This window comes from Carassius carassius, chromosome 29 (genome assembly GCF_963082965.1).
Source record: "Carassius carassius chromosome 29, fCarCar2.1, whole genome shotgun sequence".
Lineage (NCBI taxonomy): Eukaryota > Metazoa > Chordata > Actinopteri > Cypriniformes > Cyprinidae > Carassius > Carassius carassius.
Window position 1 is genome coordinate 2,405,816 of NC_081783.1, and position 24,256 is coordinate 2,430,071.

The 24,256-nt window shown below is 38.5% G+C and overlaps 1 protein-coding gene across 3 annotated transcripts in view; it reads left to right on the top strand.

Annotated features, from left to right (window-relative positions):
• LOC132109397 (ATP-binding cassette sub-family C member 5-like) overlaps positions 1-23,887 on the top strand; it is a 54,089-nt gene extending 30,202 nt beyond the window's left edge. For 2 of the 3 annotated variants that reach the window (XM_059515430.1, XM_059515431.1), the window contains exons 13-29: positions 33-105; positions 793-996; positions 5,425-5,550; positions 5,854-5,965; positions 6,867-7,051; positions 9,522-9,668; positions 13,258-13,387; positions 13,510-13,663; positions 14,963-15,091; positions 15,949-16,135; positions 16,272-16,361; positions 18,566-18,758; positions 18,876-19,035; positions 19,860-19,938; positions 20,038-20,151; positions 22,059-22,223; positions 23,080-23,887. In XM_059515430.1, coding sequence (XP_059371413.1) covers positions 33-105; positions 793-996; positions 5,425-5,550; positions 5,854-5,965; positions 6,867-7,051; positions 9,522-9,668; positions 13,258-13,387; positions 13,510-13,663; positions 14,963-15,091; positions 15,949-16,135; positions 16,272-16,361; positions 18,566-18,758; positions 18,876-19,035; positions 19,860-19,938; positions 20,038-20,151; positions 22,059-22,223; positions 23,080-23,166 — 2,335 coding nt within the window. In that variant the 3' untranslated portion in view covers positions 23,167-23,887. The remainder of the gene's footprint in view (positions 1-32; positions 106-792; positions 997-5,424; positions 5,551-5,853; positions 5,966-6,866; positions 7,052-9,521; positions 9,669-13,257; positions 13,388-13,509; positions 13,664-14,962; positions 15,092-15,948; positions 16,136-16,271; positions 16,362-18,565; positions 18,759-18,875; positions 19,036-19,859; positions 19,939-20,037; positions 20,152-22,058; positions 22,224-23,079) is intronic. The other variant, XM_059515432.1, reaches the window with a different exon arrangement.
• Positions 23,888-24,256: the final 369 nt, after the last annotated feature.

The following is a 24,256-nucleotide window of genomic DNA, read 5'->3' on the forward strand; positions in this document are numbered from 1 at the left end:
ATTAAACAAGTTTTTTGCTCGTCTCTCACCAGGTACAATGCAGTTCTGGAAGCCTGCTGTTTATTTCCTGATATTATTGAGCTGCCATACGGTGATATGACTGAGGTATCTGTATTATAATGCTCTTAATATGAACTCTGACCTCGATGAACACAATCACAGCACAAGGTCGTTCAGATTTCATTCATATGAAGAGCACAAAAGCAGTCTGAAGTCTCTGGGGTATATTTATAGCAATAGACAACAATACTTTGTATGGGTCAAAATGATCGATTTTTCTTTTACACCAAAAATCATTAGGACATTAAGTAAAGATCATGTTCCTTAAAGAAAAACTTCATTGCACCCTTTTGCACCCTCAGATTCTAGATTCTCAAATAATTGTATCTCAGCCAAATATATATATATATATATATATATATATATATATATATATATATATATATATATATATATATATTTATCTTCAAAACAATTTGACTCGTCAAAGTGATTTGCAGTGGCATAGTTTTAACCTTATGTCATCTTTTATATCAAACTCATTCATTTGTATTTTTTTAACTTCTTCAGAATGTTTTAATTAAACAATAAATTCAATTAGAATAATAAGATACAATAAGGAAGAATTGATTCATCTTTGCACAACAGAACACACAAGTGTCATTTAGCTGTATTTACAGACTGTTTAATGACCTTGTGTTTAATGACCCTGTTTAATGCTTGTGACTGGTTTTGTGGTCCATGGTCACATATTAGTTTTCAGTTGAAAGTGAAGTGAATGATCTGCTATAGATTGGAGAGAGAGGAGCTAACCTGAGCGGTGGCCAGCGGCAGAGAGTGAGTCTGGCTCGAGCGCTGTACAGCGAGAGACCCGTCCTTCTGCTCGATGACCCCCTCAGTGCCGTCGACGCTCGTGTGGGATCACACATATTCCACAGCGCCATCCGCCGCATGGCCAAGAGCAGGACCGTCATCTTTGTCACGCACCAGCTGCAGGCAAGAGGCTATGAATGCATGTGATGTAGTGCACAGACACAGCACAGACTAGGACGGGACGCTGTACTCATCCACCAAGCTTCACTGAAGAGAGGCCGTGCTGTACTGCAAAGGCTATTGTTAGATAACACAGCATGGCTTTAAATTCCTTTTTCTGCTTCTAAAATATATATTTTAAATAATTAAAATTCATGCTAACACCACTAAGTCAAAAACACATTTATTTTTATATGTTTGTTTCTTTGCATAGCTGTTATTTTAATATTAAGCTTTTATTTGTATATTTTCAGATTTTGTTTTCAAATTTTTTTTTTGTGTTCAACTTTTTTTCTCTTTTTTTCTACTAAGCTTATTTTTTAAAGATTTTTTTTAATGAATATTTCAGTTTTAGTAATGCTAGTACTTCAGCTTGAACTTAATTTATTTTGGTTAGTTGCCAAGGCATATATATATATATATATATATATATATATATATATATATATATATATATATATATATCCATCCATCCATCTTCTTCCGCTTATCCGGGGCCGGGTCGCGGGGGCAGCAGTCTAAGCAGAGAACCCCAGACTTCCCTCTCCCTAGACACTTCCTCCAGCTCTTCTGGGGGGACACCGAGGCGTTCCCAGGCCAGCCGGGAGACATAGTCTCTCCAGCGTGTCCTAGGTCTTCCCCGGGGTCTCCTCCCAGTGGGACGCGCCCGGAACACCTTCCCTGGAAGGCGTCCAGGAGGCATCCGGAACAGATGCCCGAGCCACCTCAGCTGACCCCTCTCGATGTGGAGGAGCAGCGGCTCTACTCTGAGCTCCTCCCGGGTGACTGAGCTTCTCACCCTATCTCTAAGGGATCGCCCAGCCACCCTGCGGAGAAAGCTCATTTCGGCCGCCTGTATCCGGGATCTTGTCCTTTCGGTCATGACCCAAAGCTCATGACCATAGGTGAGAGTAGGAACATAGATTGACCGGTAAATCGAGAGCTTCGCCTTGCGGCTCAGCTCTTTCTTCACCACGACAGACCGGTACATCGACCGCATTACTGCAGAAGCTGCACCGATCCGTCTGTCAATCTCCCGTTCCATCCTTCCCTCACTCGTGAACAAGACCCCAAGATACTTAAACTCCTCCACTTGAGGCAGGAACTCTCCACCAACCTGAAGTGGGCAAGCCACCCTTTTCCGACTGAGGACCATGGCCTCGGATTTGGAGGTGCTGATTCTCATCCCAGCCGCTTCACACTCGGCTGCAAACCGTCCCAGTGCATGCTGAAGGTCCTGGCTTGATGAAGCCAACACGACAACATCATCCGCAAAGAGCAGAGACGAAATCGTGTTGTCACCAAACCTGACCCCCTCCGGCCCCTGGCTGCGTCTAGAAATTCTGTCCATAAAAATCATGAACAGAACCGGCGACAAAGGGCAGCCCTGCCGGAGTCCAACACGTACCGGGAACAAGTCTGACTTACTGCTGGCAATACGAACCAAGCTCCTGCTCTGGTCGTACAGGGACCGGATAGCCCTTAGCAAAGGGCCCCGGACCCCATACTCCCGGAGCACCCTCCACAGGCCGCCGCGAGGGACACAGTCGAATGCCTTCTCCAAATCCACAAAGCACATGTGGACTGGTTGGGCAAACTCCCATGAACCCTCCAGCACCCCGTAGAGGGTATAGAGCTGGTCCAGTGTTCCACGGCCTGGACGAAAACCACACTGTTCCTCCTGAATCCGAGGTTCTACTATCGGCCGGATTCTCCTCTCCAGTACCCTGGCATAGACTTTCCCAGGGAGGCTGAGAAGTGTGATCCCCCTGTAGTTGGAACACACCCTCCGGTCCCCCTTCTTAAAAAGAGGGACCACCACCCCGGTCTGCCATCCCAGAGGCACCGTCCCCGACTGCCACGCGATGCTGCAGAGGCGTGTCAGCCAAGACAGCCCCACAACATCCAGAGACTTGAGGTACTCAGGGCGGATCTCATCCACCCCCGGTGCCTTGCCACCGAGGAGTTTCTTGACTACCTCGGTGACTTCAGCTTGGGTGATGGACGAGTCCACATCTGAGCCCTCAGCCTCTGCTTCCTCAATGGAAGACATGACAGCGGGATTGAGGAGATCCTCGAAGTATTCCTTCCACCGTCCAACGACATCCCCAGTTGAGGTCAACAGCTCCCCACCTCTACTGTAAACAGCATTGGTAGGGCACTGCTTCCCTCTCCTGAGGCGCCGGACGGTTTGCCAGAATCTCTTCGAGGCCGACCGATAGTCCTTCTCCATGGCCTCACCGAACTCCTCCCAGGCCCGAGTTTTTGCCTCCACAACCACCCGGGCTGCAGTCCGCTTGGCCTGCCGGTACCTATCAGCTGCCTCAGGAGTCCCACAAGCCAACCAGGCCCAATAGGACTCCTTCTTCAGCTTGACGGCATCCCTTACTTCCGGTGTCCACCACCGGGTTCGGGGATTGCCGCCTCGACAGGCACAGGAGACCTTACGGCCACAGCTCCGAGCGGCCGCTTCGACAATGGAGGTGGAGAACATGGTCCACTCGGACTCAATATCTCCAGCCTCCCTCTGGATCCGGTCGAAGCTCTGGCGGAGGTGGGAGTTGAAGATCTCTCTGACAGGAGGCTCTGCCAAACGTTCCCAGCAGACCCTCACAGTACGTTTGGGTCTGCCGAGTCTGTCCAGCTTCCTCCCCCGCCATCGGATCCAACTCACCACCAGGTGGTGATCAGTTGACAGCTCCGCCCCTCTCTTCACCCGAGTGTCCAAGACATACGGCCGGAGGTCGGATGAAACGACCACAAAGTCGATCATCGACCTACGGCCTAGGGTGTCATGGTGCCACGTGTACTGATGGACACCCTTATGCTTGAACATGGTGTTCGTTATGGACAAGCTGTAACTAGCACAGAAGTCCAATAACTGAACACCACTCGGGTTCAGATCAGGGGGGCCGTTCCTCCCAATCACGCCCCTCCAGGTGTCACTGTCGTTGCCCACGTGGGCGTTGAAATCCCCCAGTAAAACGACGGAGTCCCCAGTCGGAGCACTTTCCAGCACCCCTCCCAGAGACTCCAAGAAGGCCGGGTACTCTGCACTGCCGTTCGGCCCGTAGGCACAAACGACAGTGAGAGACCTATCCCCGACCCGAAGGCGCAGGGAAGCGACCCTCTCGTTCACCGGGGTAAACTCCAACACATGGCAGCTGAGCTGGGGGGCTATAAGCAGACCCACACCAGCCCGCCGCCTCTCACCATGGGCAACTCCAGAGTGGTGAAGAGTCCATCCTCTCTCGAGGAGTGTGGTTCCAGAGCCCAAGCTGTGCGTAGAGGTGATCCCGACTATCGCTAGTCGGAACCTCTCAACCTCACGCACAATCTCGGGCTCCTTTCCCGCCAGTGAGGTGACATTCCACGTCCCTAGAGCTAGTTTCCGTGTCCAGGGATCGGGCTGTCGAGGCCCCCCGCCTTCGACTGCTGCCCGATTCTCTAAGCACCGGCCCCTTACAGTCCCTCCTGTAGGTGGTGAGCCCACGGGAAGGCGGCCCCACGTCGCTCCTTCGGGCTGAGCCCGGCCGGACCCCGTGGGGGGAGGCCCGGCCACCAGGCGCTCGCATACGAGCCCCAACCCCGGGCCTGGCTCCAGGGTGGGGCCCCGGCTGCGCCATACCGGGCGACGTCACGGTCCTTTTATGTGATCTTTTCATAAGGGGTTTGTGAACCGCTCTTAGTCTGACCCGTCGCCTAGGACCTGTTTGCCTTGGGAGACCCTACCAGGGGCATATAGCCCCGGACAACATAGCTCCTAGGGTCATTCGGGTACTCAAACCCCTCCACCACGTTAAGGTGGCAGTTCAAGGAGGTATATATATATATATATATATATATATATATATATATATATATATATATATATATATATATATATATATATACACAGTGCCTTGCAAAAGTATTCATACCCCTTCACGTTTCATGTTGCTGCCTTATGTTAAACTGCTTTAAATTACTTTTTTTTTCACATCAATCTGCACTCCAAACACCGTAATGGTAAAGCAAAAAAAAACATTTTTTAACATCTTTGCAAATTTAATAAAAATAAAAAACTAAAATGATTCTGTTGCATAAGTATTCATACCCTTATCTGGGACAGTTGACATTTAACCCAGGAGCATTCATATTGCTTATAGATGGGCATGATTTAAAAGACACAAAAACATCCCTAAAAACCTTTTTTTACCAAGCAAATGACTTCTAATATATATAATATATTTACTATTACTGATACTGAAAAGATCTCAGTGAATATAAAACAAACATGCATCGCTTCTAATGTGACGTGAATATGCTTCTGGTTGTGTTAATGTAATAAGGTCTCCTCATGGTATTTTCTGACCCTCTCTGTCGTTTCCGGCGGGTGTGTTTGTTCTGCAGTTCTTGCCTGAGTGTGATGAGGTGGTGTTAATGAAGGACGGTCAGATAGCAGAGCACGGCTCACACGTCCAGCTGATGGAGAAAGGCCGAGACTACGCTGCCCTTTTCAACAGCGTGCAGCAAGAGGTGCGATATGCTGCCTGATGGGAAAACACCAGGGCCACACGCTCACAAAACATCCTACATCTCCCACTGCAAAATTCATGAAGCCGGGGCTGCAGAGCCACTGGGTTTGAAATGTTAATTCACACCGTGCTTTTGTAATTTATACGTGAATCGATCTGTGGGAGTAACAGCCGAGGGACATTGTCACTGATCTCTGTATTAATGACCCAGCAGCCTTCGTTCTGACTGATTTGTTCGGTTAATCAGGTGCGGGTTGCTCTTTACCAGGTCTCTCTCTTTCTCTTTTCTTCATCCTTCATCCAGAACCTAGTGAAGAAGAACCTGAAAAGCAAGCAGAGGGCCGAGGAGGAGAGCAGCCCGCGGTCCCTGAATGTCAGCCCTGCAGCCAAACCACATACTGAGAGCAAGAAAAGAGGTGAGGGTTTCATTCACTGCTTCTCATCTGTTTTCTGCTCAGGACTCTAGAGATTCATTACCATAGCCATAACTTACCAGCAGCAACAAAGTAGCAAAACAAGCTCAAAATGTTTGAAATCAAACTTTGAAAATGACAAACTGTGTATCCAGTTTGCAGTATGCTGATTTTTTTTTTTTTTTTTTACCTTTTCAGATTATATCAAGTTTTGTGTTAATGCATTTATGTAATTGTTAATTTATTGTAAATATATTAATATTTATAAATATATTCTCTCTCTCTCCCTCTTTCTCTCTCTCTCTCTATATAGACATGCTGTAATTATAATTATAATTAATTTTTTTAAACTTATACATGATCTATTCAGCTTTTCATGCTCTTGTTTAGTATTAATGCATATAATATATAATATATATCATTTATAATCAACTACAAATTCATGATTTAATAACAAACATATTCATATATACATGTGTGTGTGTGTGTGTGTGTGTGTGTGTGTGTGTGTGTGTGTGTGCATGTGTGCGTGTGTGTGTGTGTGTGTGTGTGTGTGTGTGTGTGTGTGTGTTAATGTTAATGTTAATATAACATAATAAATTAATTGCATTGCATTATATAATATATATATATATACACACACATACACTACAAATTTTTATCAGTATTAATTTGAAGAACACATTGTGTTTGCACTAATCTGAAACGATGCAAACACAAGTTTAGTCATACAAACATCTCATGACTGTTATACTCAATATAAGCAATATCAGCAAATCAATTGGCTGATTTCTTTGATCTGGTTTGGTCATTGGCTAGCCACCATGTGACCTGTTATAGGAAGCATTGGTGTAACAGTCTTGTTCTTTGTTGTTGTTCTCTGTCGTCTGATGTGGCCTCACAGATCAGCTCATGCAGGCGGAGGAAAAGGGGAGCGGGGCCGTGGCCTGGCAAGTGTACACTGCTTACATCAAGGCTGCTGGAGGACCCCTGGCCTTCATCGTGAACATCCTCCTCTTCCTCTTCACCACCGGCAGCATCGCCTTCAGCAACTGGTGGCTCAGTCACTGGATCAGACAGGGCAGCGGGGTAAGACAAAGTGATCATTCAGCTAACAATAGCAACTCCGTCATCCTCTCTTTTTCTTTTGAGGAAAAGAAAAGGAGACCTGTTTATTGACATGATATGACTCTAAAGAATCATTTGTTCCCTCGCTACTTGCTCATGAACTTTCATCAATGTACTTAAGAGAATTAAGGTGGATTACAATTACTTCTGTGAATAATAGCTAAAATGGTTAGTTCACCCTCAAATTAATATTGTCACCATTGATCACATTGCTTGCAATGTTTACAATGTTTACATTTTCTAAATCATGAATTATGCATGTTTTCTATATTTATTGTGTGTAATATTTAAAAAATGCAACTTAATCTTATGCACATTAAATATAGTAAATGAAAGCTTAAACACGCATGCTTGATGTGTTAAACTTCAGCTTTCTCAGGCCGTAATTTTCTGGTTTCAAAAGTTTGTCATCGGATGTGAGGAAGCATACTGACGTAGCAATGTTTTTTTCCCCAAAAAGTCGGTTTATTTCTATTTTTTTCTGAATGCACAGGATTGAGTGCATTCTTTGTTTTTATTAAATGTTTCAAAAGAAAAAAACTAATTATAAATTAATCTCCAATGCGGTCCATATATTATTTTTTTATCTCAATAGTTACTTGGTTTGTTCATGAATTAGTTGCAAATAATAACATATAATTATTTTTTGAGAAAATAAATCCACATGCTCCAAATAAATTATTAACAAATTAATTTTGCAGACAATTATCCACCCAAATATCTTATTCTCTCATCGTTTACTAACTCTCACCCTTAAAAACCAGTTAATTTTAAAATTATTCACTTAATATCTGTACTTTCACTTAAGTATCATTTTTTTGAGTACTTTTTACACCCCTGCAAGCAAAATCCAATGAAACTTGTTCACGTGCATCAAGCAATTAGTATGATGTTTACATACGTAATTATAAATCAGACATTGAAAGAAGTAGCTGTTTGTCACTCTTCTGAGGAAGATGCTACTTTGGCAGTATTATAAGTAACCTTTCTTTCTGTTTTAAAGATATTTTCTTTGGATTGTTTGACTGCTTAAAAGATAATATAGGAAAATATAACTTTAATTAATTTGCATTTCCTGCTAGCTAGATTTTACATACATAAACAACAATTTACTGGCTCTAAACCGAAATCCTGATCTAAATAAAGATGAACTAACCATTATTCAGATCTGAATCGAAAGACTCATGAACCTGCTCCGAAGGTCCGATCTTAATCAAATAATTCGTTATTCACGTTCTGAAGTTGCAATCTGATTTTTTTTTAAATTCACAAACCTGCTTTCATAGTTTTTATCTAAATCAATGATTCATAATTCATGCTCCAAAGTTCAGAGATTTAAAAGATTCGTAAACCTGCTCTGAGTCACTATCAATCAGTCGGAGCGGTTTCAGCGTAAATGACTCAATTGAATTGGTTTATCTGTTCCTCTTTTTTCGCACCATCAGCTATGTTTACACAACACTGTCAGTAATACTACTGGCTTAGCTGGCTAGTTTTATTAAATTAACATAATTGTGGCTACAGAAGCCTTTATTAAACTGCTTGATTAATATCGATTTACTTTATGCAATATCTTTATAAATATTTTAAAGCCTCAGAGTTTTGAGTCACCAGAGGATTTCAGTAGAGAGACAGATTTGATTGAAAACATCTTTATTTGTGTTAGGAAATTTAACCAATTTCTTATGCGTTTGGAATGACATGAGGGTTAATGAGTTAATGCTGACAGAATTTACATTTTAGAGTAAAATAACCCTTTAAAATGGACTATGATACTTTTTTGGTACTTTTGTACACTCTTTGAAGCTTGAAAGCTTACACATTCCTTTTAACTGCAAGGAAAATGTCTTTCATTTTAAGTTTCACAGAAGAAATAAGTCTTCACAGCCCTGCTGAAAAAACAACAACAGAGATTCTAATGGTTTCCAGTACAAATAACATCACAAACCATCAACTTTTAACCATTAAAAATGGTATTCTCTCATGTGTTTTGGGACATATTCCATCAGGATTTAGTGGCTTTAACAAGCCACCAATAGAGACCCACATTACAGTTTCCATTCAGACCAATACAAATCCCTTTATAACCAGTAAAACCAAATTTTGTTTTGGAGTTTTGGAAAATGACATGATGGTGAAAAAATTATGCCAGGATTCATTATTGGGCGAATTATTTCTTAAGGCGACAAACCACCAGCTTTAATCGCCAAGTTTGGATGCTTAGCCGAAATGAACATCAATCCCGAAACTAATTAGAAATGCCAGACTCCACACGATTTACTCAGAGGGACAATCACGGCAACAGATGTTGCAGTTAACTCGCATTCTGTAAAATAATTGAGCATGGGACTGATGCACACAGTTCAGCTGGTTTTTGGGAATCTCCAGGGAAGGATCACGTTTTCAAGGTGATGTTCCTTTGTCCCTGTAGAATTCCTCAGTGCTGCTTGGGAACCAGACTGCTGAGAGCGACAGCATGCGACTGAATCCACACATGCAGTACTACTCCAGGGTGTACGTCTTATCCATGGGGGCGGCGCTGTTCCTGAAGACGGTGCGAGGGCTGGTGTTCGTCAAGGTAATCTGGAGCTTCCTCTGCTCAGGCTTCCTGTCTCCATTACACACAGCTGTATTTTTTATCAAACACTTAAGCAGATGCATTTCCTCTTTGTTCATGCACTATTCATCACTGCCTGAATCTACCTGAGAGTAGCAGGTTAATCTGTCAAGAGGGCGTCGCAATTAATGCATTTTCCCGCAGATGGTCTTTGCAAACTGGTATGTTATTGACTGTGCATGTGATATACCATTTTTGACGATACAAATTTTATATCGTTATAATGTTAATTGGATGTGTGGCAATATATTGCAATTAGCATGCACCAAAAAATTTAAAGTAGGCATGCACTGCATTAAACTCTCACGTGTTAATTTGACCAGCTATCGATGTAGTTAAAATGTACAAAGAAATTTGTCGACTGAAGAAACGTACAGAGAACCAACGAACGAATGCAACAGTATTTATCTGTGTTCTTCAAGTCGTCTCTGGTATTTTCCATATTATAATATATATTTATTATGCAATGGTAATTGACACAGCCTTTATTGCTCTACAGAGCACTATTAAATAATATGATTTCTGTCTCATTCTATGATAGGAAGCCACATCAGTTCACGGAAGGAAGTTTATTAAAATTAAATAAATTTTATTTAATTAAAAAATCTAGATTAACACACGTAGCGGAGTAAAAATATGTTGTTTTTCTGATATGCTGTTGTACTTTGATGCAGACAGTCCTTTTTGAAGCTTTGAATCAACTGAATCAATTGCTTCGCAAAATTGTTTAATATTTTGAAGCGCTCCGAACATTGCACATTAATGATGCCTGCTCGTCAAAATTGTTAATGCAACGAAAACTCAGGCCAAAATTTTTTATAAAACAGCTTTTACACTCCCAATGCAAACATTTTATTGAAAGTATATTATGTGTCCCTGGAGCACAAAAGCAGTCTCTGAGGTGTATTTGTAGCATAGCCAAAAATACATTGCATGGGTCAAAAATATAGATTTTTCTTTTATGCCAAAATCATTAGAATATTAAGTAAAGACCTTGTTCCTATGAAGATATTTTGTAAATTTCCTACCATAAATATATCAAAAACGAATTTTTGCCTATATGCATTGCTAAGAACTTCATTTGGACAACTTTAAAGGTGATTTTCTCAATATTTAGATTTTTTTTTTGAACCCTCAGATTCTAGGTTTTCAAAAAGTTGTATCTTGGCCAAATATTGTCTGATCCTAACAAACGATACATCAGTGGAAATTAGCCTTTAAGGGTTACATATAGTAAATGCAATAAACAAAATATGAAGGGTCTGTATAACCTTATTTTATTTATTTGCAATATTTAAATAAAGACGACTTTGATTAATTCATTATATTGTTGCTGAGAATTCTTTTGGCCTTAATAATTATAAGTGAAAAATGTAGAACAGTGTTCTTTCCATAGTTTCAGTTTCATTTCCACATCAAATCCTTGCTCTGCAATCCATGACATTGCCAAGTGTCTGCTTTTCTCGCTCTCTTTTTTACTGCTCTTTAATTGAAACTGCCTGCAGGCTAAATCCATTTATCTGTCCAGTGTCTTGACTTTGAGCTTGAGGGGTTGAGTAGGTTGAGTATATGTGTCCCCTCAGGACCCCGTGCCCTCTTCTCCATTAAACAGAGCTGACAGCACATTAGAGAGGTTATGTGTCTGTGTAATTGTGTGCCACTTGTATTCACTAATTCCTCGATGATGGCTAATCTCTTTTTACCCAGAGGTAAGATTGCAAATTTGGGAACTTTACATATTCTGTTAATGGAACAAATTTGTTCCCCTGTGCCAGAAAGCATCAAATCCAAATGGTAATATTTTTTTTCCCATGAGGAATTTTATTACGAAGGCATGTCTGGCATATTCTCAGTGGTCTGCTGATATGTGTTTGAGAATATTTGTGTTTATATGTGCTGCAGTGATGACGTTCATGCATTTACTACGCCTCGTGTGTAAGGTGCTAAAGTGACATCATGTTGTCTCTTTCAAATTAAATCGCTTTCATTATAATTAAAGAAGCTGTCTAGATTGAAAAGTGTTTGTTTTGTCTGTTCACAGAACTGTTTTTTTATTTCTGATGCACTGCACAGCAATCCCAGCCACTTTATTTTCTCTGCGTGACAAAATTAATTTAATTAAAATGTATTTGTAAATATCTTTTATTTTTTATATATATTTAATGTATCACGTCTCACTTTAATAAAAAGAAGTCTTATGCTCACTAATGCCTCATTTATTTGACAAAAATTACAGTAAGAACAGTAATATTGGGAAATATTATTACAATTTAAAAAATGGTTTTCTATTGTAAAATAGTTTAAAGTGTAATTTATTTCGGTGATGCGCAGCTGTATTTTCAGTATCATTACTCCAGTGTCACATGATCCTTCAGAAATCATTATAATATACTGATTTGAATATGCAAGATTTAAAAATTTGTGTTAAAAACAGTAGTGCTGCTTTATATTTTTGTGGAAATATTTTATTTTTCAGATTTTTTTTAAGAATAGAATGTAAGAAAGATCACATTTATTTAAAATAGAAATCTTTTGTAATGTTCTCAGTGTATTAACTCTTAATTTAAAATTTAATACATCCTCACTGAATTAAAGTATTAATTTCTTAGGGGGGGAAATCATACTTTTTCACTTAATCACTTCAATACTAAACCAATATTTTGCACACAAAAAAAATAATTTTCTCCTCTGTTCTAGTTACCTAAACTAGTTTTCTTATAAACATGACATTGTACACTGCAAATATTGTTGTCTACGTGAAAAATTACTAATGCTCCTCCAATAAGGTGCTTTGGATAAAAGCTTTAGCTACTGTAAATGTATACAGGTAAACATAATCCTTTATGTATTTAATTTCTTCAGCCTGAGGCTTATTCATTTCACTTTTGGTTTGAAAGGTACATTTGCAAAAAAAAATATAACTTTTTTATATAAATTTATTAATTAAAAACAGACAAGCAAGTCCAGATTAGATGATAAAAAAATAAAGCAATGCATTACTTTCCATTAAAAGTAACACAAATAGTTTCTTTTTAAAGAGATTAATGCAATCTTGTAATGCATTACTTTTAAAAAATAATTTCCCCCAACACTGATATTAAATATGTTGTAATAATAAATAACTTTCATTTGCACCATAAAAGCTGGCTAAAAAGTGGCCTCTTAATTAAAATCATCTATTGTTTCTGATCAGATGTATGAGAAGCGAGCAACAGGGAACACTGTTTGCTGTTTTCCTATTCTGAATTATTTCTTTATTTCAGTGAATATCTGTCATCAAAGTAGGAAATTCTCCTTTTTTTTTTCCTGAGGATGTGTGTGACGTCACAGAGCAGAAGCATTCCTGTATGCTTGCAAAGGTTTCGTTCGAATAAATCTAGCTATTATGGCTGTTTCAGTGTTTGTGTGCATCCCTGACCAGTTTATGTGCTTTATGCATCTTAAATAAAGAATTTTGTATGTTTTTTTAAATCAGCAAACCATTTATTAGCATTTTGGTTGTGTCTGGGTGCATGCATTATTAACAGTGTTGTGTGTGTTGTTTCTGCAGTGCACTGTGCGGGCAGCCTCGGTTCTGCATGATAAACTATTTAAGACTCTACTTCTGAGCCCCATGCGCTTTTTCGACACAACACCCCTGGGACGCATTCTCAACCGGTTCTCCAGGGACATGGATGAAGGTGAGGAACCTCTCTCTATCTTTATTCACACATCCTTTCACATGCAGGATGACGAGGGCGTCTCGAAGCGGTTTGATGTCTGGCTCTCTCACGCGTTTGCTCTCTGTTCTTCCTCTGTGTAGTTGATGTGCGTCTGGCGATGCAAGCCGAAATGCTGCTTCAGAACGTGACATTAGTGCTGTTCTGCCTGGGTTTGGTGGGCGCTGTCTTCCCCTGGTTCCTGTTCTCCATCATTCCTTTAGGGGCGTTCCTCTTCATCGTCAACCGCATCTCCAGGTTTGGTCTTCATTTATTTACTGGGTCAAACAGATAGTTGAGCTGTATCATTGTATAAAGTGGAACCAAATATATATACATGTGTGTGTGTCAGGCTGATTAATCAACTAATATGTGCTCCAGCAGTTTGCACAAAGTTCAAACAGTATGACATTGCATCAGAAAACCATGAAAAATATCAAACTTTGTGGCTTTTATCTCAAAGTAACTTTAAAATACACACTTTTCAAGAAAAAATATATGTATCAAATATATATATATATATATATATATATATATATATATATATATATATATACACATATACACATGCATACATGCATACATACCATTTATTTAAAATTTAGCCATTTTACTAAATGTATTAAACAATATACTAAATTATTTTTAAAAAATGTAAAGAAAATAAATAAATATATATATATATACATTCAAACTACATTATTTTGAAATGTAAATTTTTCAATGTTTAATTATACACACACACACACACACATATATATATTTTTTTTTTTTTAGTATATTGTTTAATACATTTTGTAAAATTGCTAAATTTTAAATAAATGGTTATAATAGAAGAAATTAATTTATATATATTGATATATATAGAGACTGTAGTAATGATGCTGAAATAAATTACTTTTTACAATATATTACAATAGAAAACAGGTCTTTTAAATCGTAATAATATTTCAGAATATTACGGGTTTTTTGTTAAATAAATGCAGCCTTGTTGAGCAGAATATTTTTTCTTTAATATTGTTTTTAAATATGTCTAAAAAGACAACAGAACCCCCCTTATAAATATATTCTCATAGGATCTGTCTTAGAGAAAGCATGTTTGTCCTCCTTCGCTTTTTAAGAAAAGTATGAATCATTAACAACATTATTCACATGCAATGCGTTTTTCAAATATGCACTTACAAGTTGAAATCAGCCTGATTGCTCATCAATAATATCCTCGTGTGACAGGCCCCATAAAGCCCCATATAAATCAGTTCAGAAGCCAGAAATGACTGCAGCTCAGCCAGGAAGATCCCCTCAGTCTCACTCTTATTGTCCCCTGTGGGCCTCCATCTCATAAGCCACTAACCCGTCACATCACAGACAGCTCTGTGAGCCGCACAGATAAGCAGATGAGATGAGCCAGAGCTTTGATCAAAACTCAGCTGTATATCGCCGCTCATATTCTCAGACTGGCTGACTTTTTGTCAGGGACTGAAAATATATATATATATATATATATATATATATATATGTATATAAATATACTTTTCCGATTGTCCTTTTTACCCAAAGGGTTCTCATTCGTGAGCTGAAGCGCCTGGAAAATATCAGCCAATCCCCTTTCACCTCTCATATCACCAGCAGTCTGCAAGGCCTGTCCACGATCTATGCTTACGGCAGGGGGGCTGACTTCATACACAGGTAATATTCACACTAGAGGATGTCCTCCATGACTTTGTAGAACTTTTCTCTGAAACAAACACTGCAGGGAAACTTTACTTGAGGGCTGTAAATACCGTGGCCTCAGAAAGTTTGCACCAAGTTCAAACAGTTCATAGATGCCACACTCACAAATGGCATTGCATCAGAAAATCATGAAAAATACAGAACCGAGTAACTTTTATTTTAAAGGAATGCTATTATACACACTTTTCAAGTGACAATTCACACTAAGAGGTTTACGTTTTAAATAAAACCTGTAATTATAAATATAATTAAAATTACTTTGATTAATGCATTATATACTTATATTTTAATCTAGATTATGTACTTTAAATATAATCAATACATACATGCACACATATTCTACCATTTAAAAAGGTTGGGGTCTGTAATTCTTTTTTTTAAATGAATTAATTGTTTTATTCAACAAGGACACATTATATTGATCCGAAGTGACAGTAATGACATTTCTAATTTTAAAAGATTTCAACATTAATAATCAGAAATGTTTCTTGAGCAGCAAATCGGCATATAAGAATGATTTCTGAAGGATCATGTGACACTGAAGACTGGAGGAATAATGCTGAAAATTCAGCTTTTGATCACAGAAATACATTTCATTCTACAATATTTTACAATAGAAAACCGGTATTTTAAATAGTATTGGGTATAGTATAGTGTGTGTGAGTGTGTGTGTGTGTGTGTGTGTGTGTGTGTGTGTGTGTGTGTGTGTGTGTGTGTGTGTGTGTGTGTGTGTGTGTGTGTGTGTGGAAAATTAAAAGTATGTTATGAATAAGCTTAGAAAATAAGGCTAAATACTGGATATACTCCACCAGGAATCAAGCCCTGCTGGACACAAACCAAGCGTGTCACTATCTGTTCAGCTGTGCTATGCGCTGGCTGGCTGTGCGTCTGGACCTCATCAGCATTTCTCTCATCACCACCGTCGCGCTCCTCATCGTCTTCATGCACGGCCGCATTCCTCCCGCTTACGCCGGTCTGGCCATCTCCTACGCCGTACAGGTGTGCAGCTCTCACACACTTCTATGACTGGGGAAGCTTGTAGGGAAGAACTGTTACTGTGCCGTCATTAATTTGCATTGCTTACTGATGCTCAGTTGTTATTTACTCCCTGTTTTATTTCCCTTCCCACATCCAGCTAACCGGCCTGTTTCAGTTCACCGTGAGGCTGCTTTCTGAAACCGAAGCCCGTTTTACATCAGTGGAGCGGATCAATCATTACATAAAGGTAGAAGCTTCTGTGACACATGCGTGCTGGTTGTGTCAATGGCAAATAGAAAGGGACGGACCATTTGTTATTCAGCTGACACAGCGCACAAAAGACATCAGCTCTTTACTTTGCACAGGCGGCTGAGCCCAGCGGTCAGCGCTGCATAGTGAGCCTGCTACATCACGCTCAGCAGGCTTCACGAGACACATTTTTTGCTAGACAGAACATTATAGCGTATGACACAGCTTGTTTCAGGAGGCTCTGTAGCTGTCTTAGCTGCAACCCATGTGGCGGAAAGCATTTTACATTGATTAATGAAGCCAATAATGGTCTGAATGAGTTCGGAAGGACCAAGTATCCAAGTTATTTTGGAATGCAAAAGTAAGCTGCTGTAGGTAAGTAACTGTAAGAATAAAAAAAGTGCATTAAAACTCCATATGAAGGCAGCTTGCTTACTCTATAAATCAAACTGTGAAATTCCATAGTGTATACGGCTAAAAAATAGGTCATATAGCCTACAGTCTATGTGCTTGCCTTGCATTATGACCATAGTACACTCTTAAAGGGATAGTTCACCCAAAAATGCAAATTTGCTGTTAATTTACTCCGAGATGTACATGAAGGTAGAACAGAAGAGAAAGCTTTTAGCTGAAACCTTGGTCAGCAGCTGCCCGTTTTTTAAAGTAAATAAAACAGCATATCAAGGAGCACAAAATTCATACCTGTGGCTCCTGGTGATATATTGAGGTCTTATGAAGTGAAACAATCAGTCTGTGCAAGAAAATGTTCGTTATTTACAGCATTATTACCTGTAATCCAGAACCTCAGACAAACAGTCTGGAGTGAAGTTCGGTTCACAAACTAATCATTCTTTTGAATTGGTTCATTTTAGCGAACGAGTTGAATCCATTCACCAAATCAGACTTTGGAGAAGCTTTACCTTTGCTGTTTGATCTTATTTCTCATGTATGTAAAGTACCTGTAAATATGACAAATCACTAGAAAAGCTTGATGTGTACTGGCAGCTATACATTATTTACAATAATTTTATTCACAAGGATTTTTATAAAAAAAGAACACTTCAGCCAATTTCTCTCTTACCTTTCATTTCAAAAGTTATGGAGAAAATTGTGCTGAATCAACTTTTTCTGACAAGTAAATGTATTAATGAGGTTATTTAATCTGGTTTTAAGTCTGGTTTCAACCTTTTGAGAGTGTTAAATGATATTTACCTCTCTACTGATTCCGGAGACTCTGTTCTTTTGGATTTATCGGCCGCTTTTGATACCATAGACCACTTCTCACTATTATCCAGATTAGAGTCTAGGGTAGATCTAACAGCAAACTTTCTGAAACTTTTCAGTCATACCTATCTGACAAATAGTTTTTGTCAAGCTGGGTAATTTTACATCTTCCCCTGCACCTCTGACCTGTGGTGTTCCACAAGGCTCTGTTTTAGCTCCCTCTCCATTTTTTCTTAACATGCTACCCCTGGGCTCTATTCTAAGAAAACATGGTGTATCTTTTCCTTTCTATGCAGATGATACTCAAATCCATCTACCAATCAAAAGAAACAATTCCACTGTGATTACTTGTCTTCTGCAGTGTTTAGAGAAGGTTAAGTCATGGCTAGCCCAAAATTTCCTCTAATTGTTTTCAGTCCAAATGATAACTGAAGTCCTGAGTTAGAAGTTTTATACATTTTTTTTTTTATCCTCATGGGTGCAGAACTTAGGTGTTCTTGTTGACCAGCATTTAAAATTTGAGAAACATCTCTCTTCTGCTAATGGATCCAGTTTCTATCAGCTTTGTTTACGGCCTAAAATTAAAAACTTTCTCTCTCCTAAAACTTTAGAAAGGGCTGTCCATGTGTTTGTTATGCATTACTGCAATTCTTTGCAGTACATTTAAGTCTCAAATTGTGCGTCTTCAGCTTGTCCAAAACGCTGCTGCCAGACTTCTTTTAAAGTGTCATAAACATGGTTTGTCGGCTTGTCAGAGAATAGACTCTTGTATATACGTAAATCCCTACATAACCTAGCTCCTGTCTACCTCTCTGAACTTCTTCATCTCTACACATTTCGACTAGAAGCATGCAATCCTGTGATCAGGCTTTGTTGGTAGTCCTGTTTTCTGTGTATGTGGTATAATCTTGCTCTTCTGTAAAGCACTTTGGTCAGCCTGGTGGCTGTTGTAAATGCAGATCATCATTATTCACTCAGAACCTGGAAAGCGAGGGTCCTCGACAGATCTGCGGCTCCTCTGCTCCTGTTTCCAGCTGGCCAGAAGAAGGACGAATCACCTTCCAGAATGTAGAAATGCGATATCGGGATGACCTTCCTCTGGTTCTGAAGAATCTCTCCTTTAGTGTTCTTCCAGAAGAGACCATTGGGATAGTTGGCAGAACGGGTTCAGGTACACTTGTCTACTTGGCTGTTTTATCCTCTCAGATGCTGTTTGTGTTCATCTCTACTGCTGGTCATATTACTGGAGGAGGATATAGTTTGTGACACAGGTGGGTTGTTTCTTCAGGGAAATCTTCACTGGGTGTCGCACTCTTCAGACTAGCGGAGCTCAGCCGGGGATCAATCATCATTGATGGTGTCGACATCGCTCACATCGGTCTGGAGGACTTGAGGAGCAAGCTGTCAGTCATCCCCCAAGAACCGGTTCTTTTCATTGGCTCTGTCAGGTACGGTCCACGTCACTTTACCAAGACATGAAGTCAACATGATACAACCCATGTCACTTACACAATGTCACATACAGTACTTCAATCTGCTTAGATGTTTTGGAACCTGTGATTGTTTTTTTCAGGATTCCTTGATACATAAAAAGTTAAATAACTGAATTTATTCAAAATAGAAGTCCTTTGTAATAGTATACAGTAAAATTAAAAGTAAAAAGAGGTCAGTACGTTTTCTTTCTCTTTTTTTCTATTTAGAGAAAAATGTGTTAAATTGATGAATAGGGATAGTAAAGGCTTATATAGTTAGAAAATATTTTTATTTTGAACAAACTCTGTTCTTTTAAATTTTAAATTTAACAAAGAATCCTGAAAAAAGTATCAAAGATTCCAAAAAAAAAAAACTGATTCCAACATATTAAAATGATTTCTGAAGATCATGTGACACTGAAGGCTGGAGTAATGATGCTGAAAATACAGCTTTGATCACAGGAATAAATTACATTTTACAATATATTCAGATAGAAAACACTCATTTTAAATTGTAATACTATTTCACAGTATTCCTGTTTGTTTCTGTATATTTGATCAAATAAATGCAACCTCAGTTAGCAGAAGAGACTTCCTCTAAAAAAAAAGCATTAAAAATCATTCTAATCCCAAACTTTTGAACAGCAGTTTCATTTCAAAAGTTGAGAAAGTTCTTGCATTTTGATGAAAGATTGCAAAGACAAACATTGTTTTCCTCAAGAATAACATCAACTCGATGAATCATGTGCAGTAAGACTAGGGTCAGATTATGTTTTCTAAGTTGCTTATATCACCAACAGATCAAATCTGGATCCTTGGGATCAGTATACAGACGCACAGATCTGGGAAGCTCTGGAGAAAACGCACATAAAGGACATGGTGAGTAATAGCAGAAGTTCCTGGTTCGATTTTCTAAAGTCTGACTTTGTATCGGCTTTGGAGTAGCTGTGGATTAGTCCCATGTTGATTTATTTTCAGGTAAGCCAGCTGCCTAATTCACTGCATTCAGAGGTGACGGATAACGGAGAGAACTTCTCAGTGGGAGAGAGACAGCTGCTGTGTGTGGCCAGAGCTCTTCTCAGACACAGCAAGGTAACGGTTGAGACCATGAACGCTCTCACATACCCATTTAAACTAGAAACAACCCATGCCTAATATGACTAACCTCTATCACGAAAGAAAGTTGTGCCAAGATACCAACACCTAAAGTTACAGCTTTCTTCTCCCCCTTTAAAATGGATGAAGCAGTTGATTCAGCTGCTTTGACTATATTTGATTATATGGTTAGATGCAGTGTATTATTTGCATTCATCATTGTTATTCCCCTGCTGTTGAGATGCACTGGTGAATCTGTTGTAAAGCGGTGAAACATTGCCACCCAATGGCATCCAATGGAAGCGAATGACTATTGAAAAATCATCACGAACGTAAAGTTCATCTTTTTTTTTCAAACATGGGAAGCTGTGCAGAATTTGTGCAATCATTTGAGAATGGGTCATGATGTAACATTCTGTACAGCATGGTTTACAGTAGACTACATAAATTATGTCAGTGACAGATATATAATTCCTGAGGAAAAAAAAAGGTTCCTCAGTGTTTTGACTCCAAGGCCCTATATTTGGCAAAAAAAAATATATATATATCAAAAGGCCCCAAATGTTTTATCAACTATGGGCACTCCTAGTCTCAGTATAAACAAGAATTAAAATTAAAATAATTATATTCGCAGGATTCCAATAGATTTAGAAGCTGGATATTTTTCAAGGATCTCGCTCTTTTTTAAGCCAATGAATTTACATGACTCTTACATTTAATTTGTGATTTAAAAATGTTTTTACTCACAGTTTCTAATCTATTTTAGAGTATGGCATGACTAGAAAAATGTGTATTCATTATTAATAATCCTAAGGATTTAAAGTTATCATTTATTTATTTAGAAAGAAAGAAAAGAAGTTGAAATCACTTTTAAAATGAGACACTCTAATATTAATATTAATATTTTCCAGTTTTCCAGGACATTGGGAATCCTGGGTCTTCAAACAAAACAGTTGTTGGGGGGGGGGGGGGGGGGATATTTTTACAACTAAAAATATCTTATTTTTAGTTGTTTTGGCTTATTTTAATACTTTATTTTATCATATTATAAGTCATTGTACGATCTTCTTAAAAGTTTGCTGAGCTCCCCTGGTCGAGAACCTCTGATTTAGACAATGTTACAGTTTAACTCTTTTCCCGCCAAAGACGAGTTTTGATGTTTTTTTGTGTTTTCACTGTTATACACTAGGGGGCGCTATTACACATCTTCTGAACGAGTACAAAACTCCCGAACAAAAACACTCTTATGTAAACAGATGCATATTAAAAATAATGATCATCAGAAATGGACCGCATGCAAATTAAAACTGTATAATGTTACGTAGTAAAGTGTTGATCCAGGAAGTGGTGTATGTCTGAGCACGCTTTGGAGGTGTTGATGGAAGCGATTTACTTTATTTATGCTTTGATAATCATACTGAATATTACCCAGATCTAGTTTTTGATAAAAATGTGATTTTCTCACCTTTTTGCTCAAAATTATGCGTTTTTTATCTTTATCTTTATTCAAGTGTTGTTTAAAAAAAAGAATGCTTTAAGCTAGAATTTATTTTTTATTTATTTATTTTAAAAAATTGTTAAAAGTAATGGCTTTGATTTTTATTTTGGTGTATTGCATATTCAAATATTCAAAATACACTGGAGCCCATCACATTTTAGTGAAAATCATCATGGAAACTTTTTCTCAAAAATGCTGATGGGGAAAGAGTTAATCATCTTTGTTTCATTACTATTGGCTATTCTAACGACAACGAGACAAGCCATTTCGATGTGTCCTGCCACAGTGTCAATTAGACATGTCAACACAGGGGAAAAATCCTGTTAACTTAAAATGTACAGAAAGAAAACAACAACCGGCCATTAGACAGATTTGTATTGAGATTGATGTGCTGTGTGTGTTTCAGATCCTGCTGTTAGACGAGGCAACAGCTGCTATTGACACAGAGACAGACCGCCTCATTCAGGACACGATTCGCAACTCGTTCAGAGGCTGCACCTCTCTAGTGATCGCCCATCGCCTCAACACTGTGCTCAACTGTGACAGGATCATGGTCCTGGACCAGGGACAGGTGCGTGTGCTCCTTTATACACTCATATACGATCTACTGTATGTGTCCGCTCATATCATAGCTGTTTTAACAGTGTGGAAGCCCACAAGTATCACTCACTCTGAAAAACAAACAAACACACCTGTGAAAAATGTAGAAATATCCCTAGAAATCAATTTAAGGTGACAAAAATCACACCTAAATGAACATGTTATTACGGTCACTGCTGTGAACTAAAAAAATCACACATGAATATGAAAAACTTGTCACAACAGGTCTAAATCACCAGCATAAACACACTCACAGCTAAATATTGTCTTGTTACTGATATCAGCTAATTTCTAATTTTTTTGTCAATCTCGCATGTTAGGTGTTTAAATGCATAGACAACAAAACATTAAACCAAGTGGCATTTATAAGAAACAGCTCAAGCATACATTTAAGGTGCAAAACGTCCACAAAACACAAGTTTGTTCATTTTTAAATGATAAAAGTATAGATATAATGTACAAAACAATTTGCATTGTTCTTGTTCATAGTTAATGTGCAAAGCTGCAGGCTGTAAAAATCTCTCAGGGTGTAATGAATTATTCCAATGTCAAATTAAATCAATAGATAACTCTATACGGACAGTAGTCAAACTATAACATCACTATAACACATGCAGTTGCAATTAAATGTTTAAATGCTGATGCATTGGTTTTATGTGTAGAATAACTGACTCAGAACAGAAAAGTGAGTGTTGTAAAATCTTAACGCCTCATTTGGTTTAGAGATCGGACTTGGTTTGATATTTTGCGTCAAAACACTGCCTATATATACAGTATGGATTATATAGAGTAAGTCTAAGTAATGTCTTGTTGTTTTTTTTAAATAGATTTGGGAGTTTGACACCCCTTCAAACCTGCTGGCCGATGAAAACTCCCGTTTCCGTGCCATGATGGTGGCAGCAGAAGAAAGCTGACACTGAAGACACGGCAGATTGAAATCCTGGAAGCTGCTCAAATTGAGATCGTCAGTCTGTTTGTTGTAATGTAAAACGATGATATTGTTATAGTAAGCACACAGAGAGATTAAATAGTGCATTACTTCATGAAGAAGAGCCTTCCAATGGGAACGGTCATGTTGATGGCACTTTATTGTGTATTGTGTTACTGGCCTGCTGAAGTGTCTCTCATAGACGACTCTCTTCTGTCTGTGTTCGGCCGAAGTAAATTTTGCACACTGATAATGTTTTTGTTTTCCTGTCGTTTTTCTCTTTATAAAAGCATACAAGATATGTATCGACCGTAAGGTAACGTGTTGATCTGATTTGTGTTGCATACATGAATCCAACCAAAGATCAATCATTCCAGACATCAGCACAAACCCTTTTATTTTTATTAGAATTATTTTGCATTATTTCCTTGTGCTTTCGTTGATACTCATACTGTGTACGCTTTGTGCCTCTGCTGTTAAATATTTTGCAGGTACCTGTCAAAAACATTGTGCAGATAGTGTTTTACTGACACAAATGTGCAATGTGAGTTCTTGCAATAATTCAACGAGACAGTGCTGCTCTTATTTGTAATCTAAGTGCATATTTCTGTGTAATCTTTTATCACATGCTAAATATCTAATTCATTCATGAGGAGTGCCTGTAATACTTCATATCAAGACTACACTTTGTGATCTCTTCAGGGATGGATGACTTGGTTGTTTTTATTTTTCAAGATGAAAATTGCACATTTAGGTACCTGAATTATGCAAGAATTTAGGTCTATATATATATATATATATATATATATAATTATTTTGTATTAATATATATGCCATCTGTTTAGATGTTTATCTTGGAAATATCAAGAGAAATCGGTTCACAAACTTAGATATGCTAACCTTTAAGAGTTGTCTTGTTCTTTATGATTCAGAGATTATAGTTTTGTGGTTGTTTCATGAACACTTGTTTTATGATTGTTATAAAAAAAATGCTTTATTGAATAAAGATTATATTTATACATTTAACGGTTTTGTGTGTGTGTGTGTGTGTGTGTGTGTGTGTGTGTGTGTGTGTG